General features: G+C 43.7%; 1 protein-coding gene and 1 long non-coding RNA gene across 7 annotated transcripts; one reads left to right on the forward strand and one right to left on the reverse strand.

Moving 5' to 3' along the window:
- Positions 1–285: 285 nt before the first annotated feature.
- On the reverse strand, positions 286–10164 carry LOC113967794. 3 transcript variants are annotated; one of them, XR_003534286.1, is made up of 3 exons: positions 10016–10164; positions 6812–6945; positions 286–2968 (listed from the first exon to the last, which is right to left on the reverse strand). It is a non-coding gene; the product is annotated as an uncharacterized LOC113967794 (long non-coding RNA). The 3 variants fall into 3 exon arrangements; XR_003534288.1 differs by lacking the exon at positions 10016–10164 and adding an exon at positions 9349–9435; XR_003534287.1 differs by lacking the exon at positions 10016–10164 and adding an exon at positions 8282–8389.
- Positions 9359–12908, forward strand: PSMG3 (proteasome assembly chaperone 3). 4 transcript variants are annotated; one of them, XM_027683715.1, is made up of 3 exons: positions 9359–9463; positions 10163–10380; positions 12360–12908. In XM_027683715.1, the coding sequence occupies exons 1-3, from the start codon at positions 9445–9447 to the stop codon at positions 12510–12512; spliced, it is 390 nt and encodes a 129-aa protein (XP_027539516.1). In that variant the 5' UTR covers positions 9359–9444; the 3' UTR covers positions 12513–12908. The 4 variants fall into 4 exon arrangements, with proteins under 4 accessions (XP_027539516.1, XP_027539515.1, XP_027539517.1 ...); XM_027683714.1 differs by lacking the exon at positions 9359–9463 and adding an exon at positions 9581–9602; XM_027683716.1 differs by lacking the exon at positions 9359–9463 and adding an exon at positions 9660–9767.
- The last annotated feature ends 262 nt before the right edge of the window (positions 12909–13170 follow it).

Consider the following 13170-nt stretch of genomic DNA (forward strand, 5'->3'; position numbering starts at 1 on the left):
AGCACATGGTCTTCTTTATAGCCCCCAGGTCTCGTTCATCCCTGGTGGAGCCACATAAAAAACGAGTTTGGCCTATTTTGTCAGATGCAGAGATATCTGTGGAATAGTATGTTCAATCCTTTATGTCAGGTCATCTCTCTCTCCTCAGTAAAATTCATCCGTGATTACTTCTCCATTTACTGGTTTTTTTTTAAATACATAATTATATAGTAACCTTCAAACAGAAGGAGGGAGAATAAATATGTTTAATGTAAAAGTTTAACTAGTCAAAGCAAAGTTAGGGAGAGCACTGAGCATCTCAGGTGCTGGTTAACGTATAAATGAAAAATAAGGAAGACAAGGAAAAGGAATATTAAATTATGTAAATGCTTATGGGAATCATACCTTGGCTCATATACAAGTCTAAGCTGCTGCAGGAAAGAAATGGGAAGACTGGGCTGGAGGAAATGCAACAATTGGTGTCTTCCCATGGAAAGCAAGGGAAAACCTTCAGCTTCCATAGAATGGAAAATAGCTCCACTTATAAAACAGTTTAGGTCACGTTAACACTACATAAAAACAGTGATGGGTTTTGCCCTCAAAACCAAATAGCAAAGCAAGTCCCATGGTCAAATATAGTTTATCCACACACGCAGCTGACACACAGCCCTGTAAGGGTTGTTCCCATTGCATGAAGCTCCTACCTTATTGTAAAGAAGGAGCTGTAGTAACAGGAGAGCATCCACAGAGATGGAGCTTGCACACTGCTTTCTCCTTCAGGCGGGAATCAAGTCTCTTGGGAACAGGTACTGGATTTTTGAAGGTACAGCCTCCTTCATAATTTATGCCTCAAAACCCTCCCTGCATGCTTTCCTTTTCCCCATGCAGACATGTAGGACCCAGGACCAGTGCAAGAAACATCAAGTCCCACAGCAGCTCACTCGTCTGATGGCAAGGATGGGTACTGGCACATTTTTCTGTAGTCCTGCTGTCTCCAGCTTCTCTGTGGGAGCTGATGCTGCAGGACTCATCTTGCATTGTTATGTAGATAAGTAGAAACTCCTCTCCAAAGCTCTAACGTGCCTTCCAAGTCAACAGGAAATAAACTTCTGCAAAGAATGCTGAGTTGTAAGGCTGGTCCCAGCTGGTTTTGGGAACACTGTTCTGTTGGAAACCATATTTCACGGTGTTTAACTGTGACAGGATTTTCTGAAGAAGGCCAAGCATGTGGGAACATTTCTCACTCCCTGGAAGCTAGTGGTTTGTCCTCAGCACAGATTTACAATTTAATTGAAAAAAAATGAGAGAAAGAGAAGAAATTTCGATTAACACTGCTCTTAATCATCAGAGCTTTGGCTGGGCATCTCCTAGTTTTGCCAGCCCAAGTCACAACATGTATTAGAGGACTACAGTAGAAACATCCAGAGAGGAGAATAAAACAAGAATGAGGCAAAGGACAGTCTCACTTACTCAGGAGTAACTCCATGACATAAATAGCTACTTCACATTTATGCAGATGTGGAAACTCAGCTTGTCCCAGTGCCTTCTCAACATTGAACATTTTTCCTTCCTTCTAATTTTTAGGACCTTCCCCAGCAAGCTTCCCTTCAGGCTCCTATTTGTAATGTTTGCATGATATATCAGGAAACATCTCTAAAAAGAGACATCAGTCTATGGCATGGAATTCTCTCTGAGAAATTATCTGCTGTGCTGCAGGCTGTGAAGGGGAGATCTGTTACCATTCAGGAGCTGTCCCATTCAAAAACTGCTGAAGCAAAGAGTAAAAATTCTCTGAGTCAACCCTGAAGCAAAGTCCCAGCCAACATCAGGGAGCCCTTTCTGTTAGAAGAGCCTCTTTTCAGATAAGACTTTCATCCAAGGTTATCTGAACACTTGCAATCAAATGGCATTTTGTGCTAACATTAATCCTGGTGTCCTGGCCACATTCCAGTTTGAGTAACAACGTTCTGCCAACTTAAATTGCTCCAGAGGTTTCAGTAGGATGCAATTTTTTTCCTCTTTTTTGTCTTCCATTTCTGGATAGTTAATTCTGGACAGTGCAAAAGACTGACCATGTTCCAACCCAGCACTGGTAGCACTTCACTTGTGAGAAAAGTGGACCTTGAAGTGAGAAGGACCAAAATGTTGCATGAAAGCACATTATTAATAATAAATGGCTTTTACAACACATTTCTACTTTTCTTTTAAGTTCTGGTATCAATGGAAAATGTAGAGCTGGAATACTATTGAGATCCCTGAGAAAGTTTATTGGCAATCCCAGCAATTGGAACAGAGGAGTGCGTTTTAAGTGTAATCAATACACTTGTGACACAAATGAAAGGGAGATGTTATATAAGGAGTTTTTTCCACTGGAGAGAGCCCTGACAGCCAGTTATTGCACTGAGGAAAGGAAGTCATCCAGATGGACTCTCCGTCACACTAATGAAGCCATCTCATAACTGTAACAGAGACCTCGTGTATCTGCTGTGACACTTAGCAAATCCGGGCATGAATAAATAACCAAAGTCCAATTGAATTAACCTCCAGCTGATCAGCCCTACTAAACAAATTATCCTAAACTCTGAACAAGATTAAAAGGACTGGCACAGGCCAGAATCATGTGGCAGGAGTGTTAATTCAGTTTAACAAGTTTAAACCTAATCCCTCAGTGTTCTCTGATTTCAGGGTTTCAGGGCAAACTGGTTCTAAAATGCTCTTGGAAGGGTTAGAAAAGGAGGCTCGCATGAAGTTGAGAGAAAAAACATGATCTCAGCCTGGAGTCACCTAAAGAAACAGAAGAGGAATTGCCAGTGCAGAGCAGAGGACTTAGGCAGAGCATTTCTTACAGAGACAGAAGAGGGTAGGAAAATGACATTGATTTCCTTATGGAATATTCCAACCTCATTTCCAGGATGAAACTTAAAAGGTTGATAGCACATCTGCTTTTCTTGATTTTCATATTTCTTGTGCAGAAATAGAAGATAAGCACCTATGAAATAAGGGACAATGCTTCATTTTAATGCCATTTTCTCCAGTATATAATTGTATTTTTCTCCTAAGAGTACATTTGTACTGTCCATCAAAAGCACAATTCAATTATCACAAACTTCAGTTCATTACTTAGAATGGCACTAACAAAGAAACAAAGTACTTGTTTTTTTCTATGTTGATTCATAAAAGAATTTATGTGGTCAGTTAAAATTAACTTTAAACTTCAACTTTAATAGACTCAATATTTTGCAGGGTTTTGAAATGTTAAACCTGCTTCTGAGAGAAACTATTTATTTGATTAATTTCTAGACACAGGAGAGAATGTAGTAAACTCTACAAGTTTTCTGAAATGGAGATAACCAGGATTTGAAACTCTTCTAAATACAAGTTCCTGCAGTATATGCATGTGCCTCACAAAATCTTTCCAATCAAAAAATTCCTCATACATGTATTTCCAATCTTCTGTCATAGGTAAGTCCTTCAATACAGCTCCCAGCTTCCTATAATCTCACACTTTTTCAGTGAGTCTGGTTAGTATATGTACAGAAATCTCTCTCTCTACAGCCCACAGAAGAGCACCTGCTTGCATTCTTTTGCCTTGCCATGGAATGTCTTTATGCAGGTCTGGCTTGGATTCTTTATTGTGATCTACAGCATAACTGTAGTTTTATGTGCTAAACTTCAGCACCAGATAGGATGTTCATTTTGACTAGATGGCAAACAAATTTAATGTACCAGGAAAGAGGAAGCATTCAGACATCAGGTATTTTCACTATCTCCATCTTCAACATCTATAAAGAACTTAAAAATCAGATAGAGCCAACCTTCATCTAATATTCAAGAGTAATTCATTATACCCAGGAATCATTTTGGTATTGTTTCATTGGCAAGGCACAGAGTTGTCCACTTTGTTGGGAAATGCCTGAATGCTTCCACATATTTAACTTTTGCAAAATGAATACCTCCTGTAATTCTGAAACTTTTGTTACACAACCCTCGAAATGGAATCATGACCTATCTACTGTGTACTTTGCTATTATTTATGCAGTATATAAATGCAAGGTAAATATTTATTCTCATTTGCCACTGTGTGCACTGACTGATATCTCCCAAAGTTAACAGCAGCATTATGAACTGCAAATGATGACACATTGTCAAAGTTGAAACCATTTGGTTAGATGCCTCTTACATTTTCAAATATTCCCAATGCAATTTCATAACTGTCTTGAACATAATGAGGCAATGGATTTTTCCTCTTTCAACAGTGTAACAATGAACAACTATTAGAACCACTTTATTATTTCCAGAGTTTGAAGGATCAGTGGCCACAGAGAAAATATGCCCTTTTCAACCAAGTTTTTAATTGTTTTCTCACTTGAAAGAGGAGCTAATTTATTACTGGCAGCGCAGAAGGCATTTGTCTCATCAAGATATATAATTCTAACTATGGGTGAATTCTAGACAACAACACTATTTAATTTGCTGTCACAATTAAGTGATTTATAGAACTGACTATACTATTAGTATCATACTAATACTCTCACATTCTCTTGTTGCTTCTGCAAGAGCCATGGTGTTATTTGCTGTGCTTTCGCACTTCTCGGGAACAGAGGGGTATGAGTTTTGTTCTTAGAAGCTATGCCACAATTATTTTTACAATCCACTCCATTTGCACGTTGTCTTTCTTCTGACAGACCCCCACAAGCACCTAAAAAACTCCTACATAAACTATAGTGAGCTTTATGGTAATTACTGCTGTCTTTACTGATCCATGGAAATAATTCCTTCAGCCACTGCAGCAGTACAAAGCTTCTGCTGTTTGCAGGGTAGATCTGCTGATGGATGATACCATCCACAGGCGCTGTCATGGTCGTGATCTATGTAGGGCTGTTACTTGACAAATGAAAATTATGTAAACAGTACTCAAACTCAATCTTGCCTCATGATGACTCTGTCTGTTCCATACCCCCTGCCTATAGTGCCCAGTACAGCCAGCTGTTATCTCATGATAAATACCGGAGATAAAATTATCATCAGACAGCACCAGGTTGGCTGCATGATGTAATCCTGACTCTTTTAGGTGGCTGGAGCTCTTTTAGCTCTCTTAGGTAGTCTGGAGTGATGCTGGAGATGTATTTCACACATTTCCAGAATGTCATTTTAATTTCAGTCGTTCTTGAAAGTAATTTCTGGATAATTTTTGCAAAGAAATGTAGGATGTGCTGGTTTGAAAGGCACTGAATATATGAAAACTACTGCTGTTTGAGATCAAGCACCCAAGAAACTGCTTTCAGCAATGTCCTTCTGCAGGTGTGACTTGCCTCATCTTGCCAGGCTCTGCAATCTCAGCAGTAGCCCCCTCCCAAAACTCTCCCCCAGCACCAAGGTTGCTCCTTTCTCCTTTCTCCTCTCTGCCCCATGGATCTGTAATCCTCCTTTCCCAGCCTGCACAGCAGCTCAGAAAACACCAATGACACAGCATAACAAAGTCCTACAAGGGCTAGAGTACTCCTCTATTTATAGGTCGCTAAATCTGACTAAAAAAAACTTCCAGAGCTCCAGTCACATTGCTACCTAGATGTTTCCAGGCCCAGCCAGAGCGTGCTGGCTTACTGCCATGTTTTTAAATCCTACCCCGTACACTGAGCTTTCGCAGGAAAATCTGTTAGTGCTCATATGTGGGCACTTACTATTGACACAAATATTAATGAACATTCCCATATTGTTTCCTTACTAAGTTGCAAGTGCAAGAAACGAAAACAACAGCATGACCTGACATTCTCAGGCATGTAAAGACATCCAGCATTTCTATTTCAGATGGGCAGCCGAGTGCAGCTCACACAGAAATGGAACAACTGGACGGGTTATGTGTGGGGTTTTTTATTAAGACTGTTGTTTTGCTGGCTGAATTCTACAACTGGAAAAAAAGAAAGGTTTAATCAAAAACAAAATAGCTTGGAGCTGTTCTGCAACGCCTAATGGATTGGGTGAGCCTTCCCCTTACTCACACAATCAATGAAATAAGAGAAGTCCCACACAGTAAGAGCTGTGTGGACAACTTCAAAACAAGCCAGACCCTTAGACTTGTCTCTCAGAATAAGAATTGATACTCTCGTTATCCCAGGGAGCACAGAAAAGGGACCAATGCACAAAACAGCCAGAATCCCCTCACCTCCCTTCAAAATATGAGCACAAACAGAGCCTTAGAGCTTTAACCCCGAGAATGCTGTCCAGGTATCACCTAATCCTGGACATGCCTGAACTCCTCATCTGCTCACACTCCAACTTTAGGCTTCCCTGCACATGTGATGTCCCATTTCTACTCATGTGCAGAGGCAGCTGGGGTGTGGTCATGTTTGGCAGGCCCATACCTATGTCAGGCTGAGCTCTAGAAAGCAGGAGATAAGCCAACCAACGTCAGCCACAGCACGTGTGACTCCTGACTGAGGAGAGCCAGGTTCTAAGCCATGTTTCCAGTGAGTGCAGAGAGAGCTGGGCAGGGAGACACACTTGTTGGGGCTAAGGCTGGTCTCTGAGAACAGCCCCAGGTGTGCTCCTCTCCCTGCCTCCCCCAGGGCCTCGATCCATTAGTATTTTCTGAACATCACTCTGCCAGACTCTATCAAAATGCAGTGAGGAAGGCTTGAAAGGAGAAATCCAGGGTGTGGATTTCTGCCGTCCCTCCTACTCCTTTGACAAAACAGCTCCATGGAGAGAGTGCTCACACAACCCTGCACCACCCACACCCCCGACCTTGCTGTGACAGCAATAAGGGGAGCAGGAACACTCTGATATCATCTGGCCTGAGGAATGTACTCGCAGGCAGCTCTGCTTCACGTACCTGATTTATAACAAGGGTCAGAATAATTCCCAAGCAGTTCCTGCATCAGGGAGCAAACTAATTCGTTTCCTCTCTCCTTGGCTGCGCAGCCCAGGGCCCAGCTGCACCTGAGGTTCCAGCTCACAGTCTATATTCTGCATCATAAAAGATACAAGAGAGAAATCTAAACTAGAGAAGTAATAACCTGTAAACTAATAAACCAACCGAGCACTTTGATAGTGAGGCCCTCCCCAGAGCAGGGATTATTAATGGATGTCCTGAAACACTGTGTGTCTAGTTTTCGAGAGAAGTGGGAAACATTTCTGATGCTCTGAGGATCTTATGCATTTGTTCTTATAAAATCAGTTCTGATAAATGCAAAGACTAATATAAAAGCAGCCTCCTTCCAGTCTACACACACAGAGGCACTGAAGCAGTTTAAAAAGAAGAGTAATACAAAACTGCTCAAATAAATAATAATAAAGGTATAAAGTGGCAACATTATGAATAGTTTTTCTTGTCAACGTATGGGGCTGCACAGTCATTGATTTTGTCTCATAATTGAGATAGTGACATGCACAACTTATGTTTCTTCAACAGTAAGTGCATGGGAATGGAAGAAGGGATCCTGAAATTCTGCAGAATCTCCAGCTGAGGATTTGATGGCTCTGACCTGCTGTCTTGATTCTTTATTTTCCCCCAACTGTAAAATGGGGTATATTAATAATGTGTTATGTCAAAAGACAGCTTATGAAGCTAAGTGTAATAATGTTTGCAATGTGATTAAGGATCTTTGGAGAAATAGTGCTGTAGAAACCAGGAGTGTAAGTGTGGATCCAGCTCTCTCTCAGCCACAAAATGCTGGGAAGCAGACGGCAGGCAGACAGATCCCTCAGGAAAGGTCCCATTACCTGCCACAGTGTGTATTCTCAAATCTCCATCCCCTATATCAGTCACACAACAATAGGACTCTTCTCTTTAGTTCATTTTTTTAATGTATTTACTGTCAGTGATGAAGATTCAGTGCTTAGTTACTTCAGTTTACTATATCCCACATCAGCTACATGCCAAAATGAGACATCCAATTCAAAGAAACTGTTAAGAGACAACTTTTTCATCCCAAACTAATGCAAAACAGCAAAGAATGGTGAATCCCTGTAAATCTGAACAACAGCTCTTTGTCCTCCTGACATGTAAAAAATAAAATGGAGTCTGGCGAGGATGGCAGGAAGAACTGGGTCCTTTGTGTTTCCTGAAGTAAAGTTACTCTCTGGAAAAGGCAGAGCAGGAATAAACTTCTTTATGAGTCAGGAGGTTTTACTGACAATAGCTGCTATTATCTCTGTCAGACAGGCAAAGCCTCGAGTGATTGTGGTAAGCAAGAAAGAGGAATGCTGTTTATTCGCAGTGCTGGAAAACAGACTGTTTGCCAGACTGCAAAGAGTACCGAAAAGGTATCGAGCCTCTGTTTGAATTAACCACAAAAATAACCTGCTGAATTAAAAGCTTTTCCGTGGACCTCTGCTGCTCTCTAACGGTGCCTTCCAGGATTCTCTCCACAAAGTCTATGTGCTCTTCCTGTAGTCAAGTTTTGGTAAACTTGTAATGCAAAACAAAAGGAATATTCATGAGGTCCTTAAGATATGTTACCTCAACTGACAACCCACAACTCAGGCAGCTAGTGCTGCAGCCACAGCTGGGATATTTAGCGTGTGATGGGAATGCCAGTAGAGGAGAGCTAAAACATAGCAATGAAAGCTTCGAGCATACATTAGATGCAGCGATTGCAAGAGTCTGAAAGGTTGCAAACCTCTGAGAAATCCCAATTTTCAGGGCTTTGTATAAATTAGAATACAAAATTATTATTCACGAGTACTAGTATTACAAAGAAAAACGTTAGCACTGGATTGATTGTGTGTAATTAACAGAAACTAATGTCTGCACCCGGGACAGTCACGTTTGGTTTTGCTCTCTTCACACAAGTGTCCTTATTTTATCCCCCAGAACAGCTCCACTGTACAGCTGCCATCACTCACTCAGCCAAGGGCAAAGCTGCTCCCATAGCCCAAAACCAGCCTTATTTTCACAGAATCACAGAACAGTTTGGGTTGGAAGGGACCTTAAAGCTCATCTCGTTCCAACCCCCTGCCATGGCCAGGGACACCTTCCACTATCTCAGGTTGCTCCAAGCCCCGTCCAATCTGGCCTTGAGCACTTCCAGGGGTGGGGAATCCACAGCTTCTCTGGGCAACCTGTGCCAGGACCTCACAACCCTCATAGTGAAGTTCTTCCTAATACCTAATCCAAATTTCTCCGCATTTAGTTTAAAAACATTCTCCTTTGTCCTATCCCTGCCTTCCCGTGTAAAAAGTCGCTCTCCCTCTATTTTTATCAGCCTGCTTTACAACCCACTTTTTTTTTTTTATTTAGATGGGAAAGCACGCTCAGGGGATTAAAGTGTGACCCAACAATGCCCAGTGGGTGGGTGCAGCCACATCCCCTGCGGAAAAATCAAAACATGCAAACATTTGCAGTCCCGCTGCGGCCCTCAGGGTCACCTGTCCCCTCACGGGCCTGAGGAAGGGGACACGCCACCCCCTCACGGCGCTGCGGGGTCCTGCCCCGGGACTGCCCCACCCGCGCTGGGAAGCGGCATGGAACGAGGAGAAAACGGAGGAGGAGACGGCGTCGGGGAAAGGGGCTCCTCCCCGGATCCGGGGCAGGAGCTCAGCCCAGGGCCGTTGAGGGACCACGGCCATGAGGAGACTGTGGGGGGCTGGAGATGGCGCCTTCCCGCGCGCGAGCGCGGCGGGTAATGGCGGCGGTGGCGTTGAGGGGAGGGGACGGGCCGTGAGGGCAGCGGCCGCCCTGCGCCATCGCCCCGCGCCGGCTGAGGGAGGGAGGAGGGAAAGGAGGGAAGGGAAAGGCGCCGCTTCCGCCGCGGCGGGGCGGGCCTGGGCGGAGAACGGCGGCACGGGTAGGGGCGGCGGGGCCGCGGCCCGGCGGGAGGGCTGATGGTGGCTGTGTCTCTGTTTCCCTCAATAAGAGTCCGGCCCTGCGGGGCCTGGGGTGGAAAGCGGGGCTCAGGGTCCCCTTCCTGGTCATTGTTAGGACGGAGCCTGTCAGAGCCAGCTCGGCCATGCCGGGGGAGTGATGCCATCGCTGCGAGGCTGCCAAATATCCCCCCCCCCAATCAGGGGCGCGCTGTCCCGCACTAACACGCACCTCCGGATGCTCCTGTGCTCTGAAACGAACTTAACCCAGGGTGTTTCAAATGATGGGGAAGGATTTGGGCTTTTTACAGCCCCTAGAGACCACGTTTGTAATCTAACGTTGTTTTGCTGTTCTTGCCGCTCCGTTCTCTTCCGGCAGCGATGGAAGCAGGTCCCATCGTGACGTCCAAGCAGCGGGAGGAGGTGGTGCACGGCGTCCCCACCGAGGTGGTGTGCACGGCCTTCTCCAACTCCGTGCTCGTGGTGGTCACCCAGTACGGCAAGATGGGCACCATCGTCTACGTGGACCCCAACACCATCGGCGACAACGTGGGCAGGCCCTCGCTCACCACCAAGGTGCTGCTGGGCAAGGATGAGGTGAGAGCGAGCGGATGTGCAGCAAGGATAAAGGGGAAATGTAGTAGGTGGGGCTGTGCGAGTTGCCAGGGAGTTGATGAATCACAGCAGTTAGAGCAGTGTTTGAACAGTGATAAGATTAATTTTAAAATATCTTCTGAGGCAAGAGGGGTTCATCACAAAAGTATGTGCGCTCGTCTGCTGTTTGACATAAAACTTTAACTAGCCGTCAGTGGTTTGGGAATCTGTTGTTTTGTGTCCTGCAGGATATGGATTGCTTCTCTGTGTTTATGCAAGGTTTGATAAAGCTCTGTTGATTTAAGGGTTGCAAGATCAAATGTGCAGCCATTGATAACCTTTTGGGTTTCTGTTCCAGTGAGTTTGTTTTTCTTTTCAGGTCTGTTTTGTCACCCCCATCCCCCTGCCCAGTGTATGCCAGCCCCATAATGGACTTTAGTTACCCTCACTTAAGTGTGCCTGCCAGCACCTTCCCTTGATAAAGTTTAATTTGTTTTGCTTCAGCAAAATGAGTTTTTATCAACCATTTCACAAGGCTGGTGAGAAAGCAGGAGAAAATGTGTTTCGCAAAGCGTCAACTGGTCAAGCATTAAAACAGAAAGTTACAGAGCTACATGCTTATGAGGCTTTCCATCAGGGTTGAAGCTATTAAATATTACTTGCTAGCTTTAACTAGAAAAACTGTAGCAACACAAGTTCCTGATTCTATCCACAGCTTCCCTTCGTGGAGTTCTTTTTCTTCAGTAATAGCCTTCCCTTTCTGAATAGATGTTTTGTTTTTCTTTCGTTGGTATGATATGTGCTAATTCTGACCACCTCCACCCCCAAGCTGCTTCTGTGTTTTATTTGGAAATGGGAAGTGCTATGTTTACTTCATTAAATTCTATTTTTAAATCATTTAAACCAACTAAACCGAGCTAAACTTTAAGAAAAGGCTTTCACTAGTTTGCTCCTTTCCTGCTTGTCACTGTTAACATCCCTGTTTGGGATGGTGCACACTTCCAAACAAGACTGGTAGTTAAAATCAATCAGACTCATCCTTCTGACAGATACACAACTGTGGGTGTCAATGAAACGTAGACAAGTTGAGCGGTTCAAAGCTGTGCTGGATGAGGTTCAGACTGGACCTTCGGAAGCATTTCTTTACTGAGAAGGTGGTCAGACTGAAACAGGCTTGAGGGGGTTGATGCTCTGAGCCTGTCAGTGTTCAAGAGCCATTTGGACAATGCCCTGAATAATGTTTTAACTTGAGTTGGTCAGGCAGTTGGACTAGATATCCTTGTAGGTCCCTTCCAACTGAAATAGTCAATGCTGTTCTAGTCTATTCTTGTTAAGGAAACCTTACAAGGATTGTTATATCTCTTTTCTTCCCTTCTTCAGTCTCGCTACTTATTTCTGGTTTTCATTATTCTAGTAAAATAAGCAACATGCCTGTTACACAGGAATTCTCTAGGAATTGCAAAAATAGCAGGGTTTTTTCCAGAGTTTGTCAGCGGAACATCCCCTCTTCAGAACAAGTTTTTAAACAAAAGGTTGTACTTGCAGACCTCTTTAGAAGTCTGGCTCTGATGGAAATAAAGATATTTGGATCCACAGCATTTCATATAATTGGATATTGGTGTCATAGTTTGCGTGGGAGGATTATGGAAGGAAAAATTCTCCACACTGACTTTCCAGTTTTTCCTGACAGTGCTAAAACTCAATTCCAGTGCAGCTCCAGTTAAGTTGCTTCAGGGTGGTTTGGGTGGCTGTCATTCATGGGTCCAAACTCTTCCCTTTTAAGCTGGTTGAGTTTCTAAAGTTCCCTGTCCTGTGGCTTGGCTTTGCTGACCGTGTTGGAACCACACAGCAAATGCCATGCTCAGTCCAAGTCCAGGATCAACAGGTTCTTGACATCATTCCTTGACTCTTCCTCTCCTAGCTCGTGTGGGAGGGCTCTCCCATCTGTAGGAGTGCACATCTCTATCCCCTTTGCTTTTCAGCCCCTCGTTCATGTTTGTGCCAAAAACCTGGTGGCGTTCGTGTCACAGGAAGCTGGGAACAAACCTGTTCTTCTCGCCATGGCTTTAAAGGACAAGACCATGGAAGGAATACAGGCTCTACGGGAAGTGATCCGAAGTTGCCAAGTGTGGTGAAGTTGTGCCATCTGGATTCAAGGAAACGATCTCGAGTCCATGACTCATCACCACCTATTTAAAAGGACAAGAAATGAAAATGATGGAATGTCTTTGTGGTGGTTCTGGACGTACTGAGGAATTTGATGAATTTTTCTCTACTGTGTAGAACATTTGTGAGTTTGTTACTGGGACAGGTTTGCAGTCCATACAGTCAGTGATGGGACAAGAACAATTGTCTCAATATACAAGAGAAGTGTTATTTTTACTATGTTGGGTGGGTCATATATTTGGGAAAGGGCTCAGCTCTGCACTTGTGTCCTCAGGAGCTGTAGATGCCAAGCTCTGTAGCTGCACTGTACCACAAAGGGGGAACACCCAGTGCAGAGGGAATAAAAGAAACACTGACAAATCTAATTTTACCTGTTTTCTTTTTTCTCTGTGAAAATCACTTCAATTGAAATACAAGCTTTGGTAAAAAGTCAAAAATTGCATAATGGGAAAGATTTTCTTGCCTGTTTTTAAGGAAATGAGTCCTATATGACTGCTTTTGTCCTTATGTCAGTTCCTGATGTAGTCTGAATCCATTTTCCACTTTCACTCTGATTTTAAAGAGAGGCAGATAATTATGCTCTGCAAATTTCATGAAAGCTGATGTGAGAGTGGAAGACAGGAACCC

Source organism: Neopelma chrysocephalum, unplaced genomic scaffold, assembly GCF_003984885.1.
Source record: "Neopelma chrysocephalum unplaced genomic scaffold, ASM398488v2 Primary Assembly neopelma1_65, whole genome shotgun sequence".
In the NCBI taxonomy this organism is placed as follows: domain Eukaryota; kingdom Metazoa; phylum Chordata; class Aves; order Passeriformes; family Pipridae; genus Neopelma; species Neopelma chrysocephalum.

What these genes read in the sequence shown, in the direction of transcription:
- PSMG3 (XM_027683715.1), top strand. An exon ending in TGCTGCTGGGCAAGGATGAG is followed by an intron (nt 10,381 to 12,359) that starts GTGAGAGCGAGC and finishes TTTGCTTTTCAG; the next exon opens with CCCCTCGTTCATGTTTGTGC.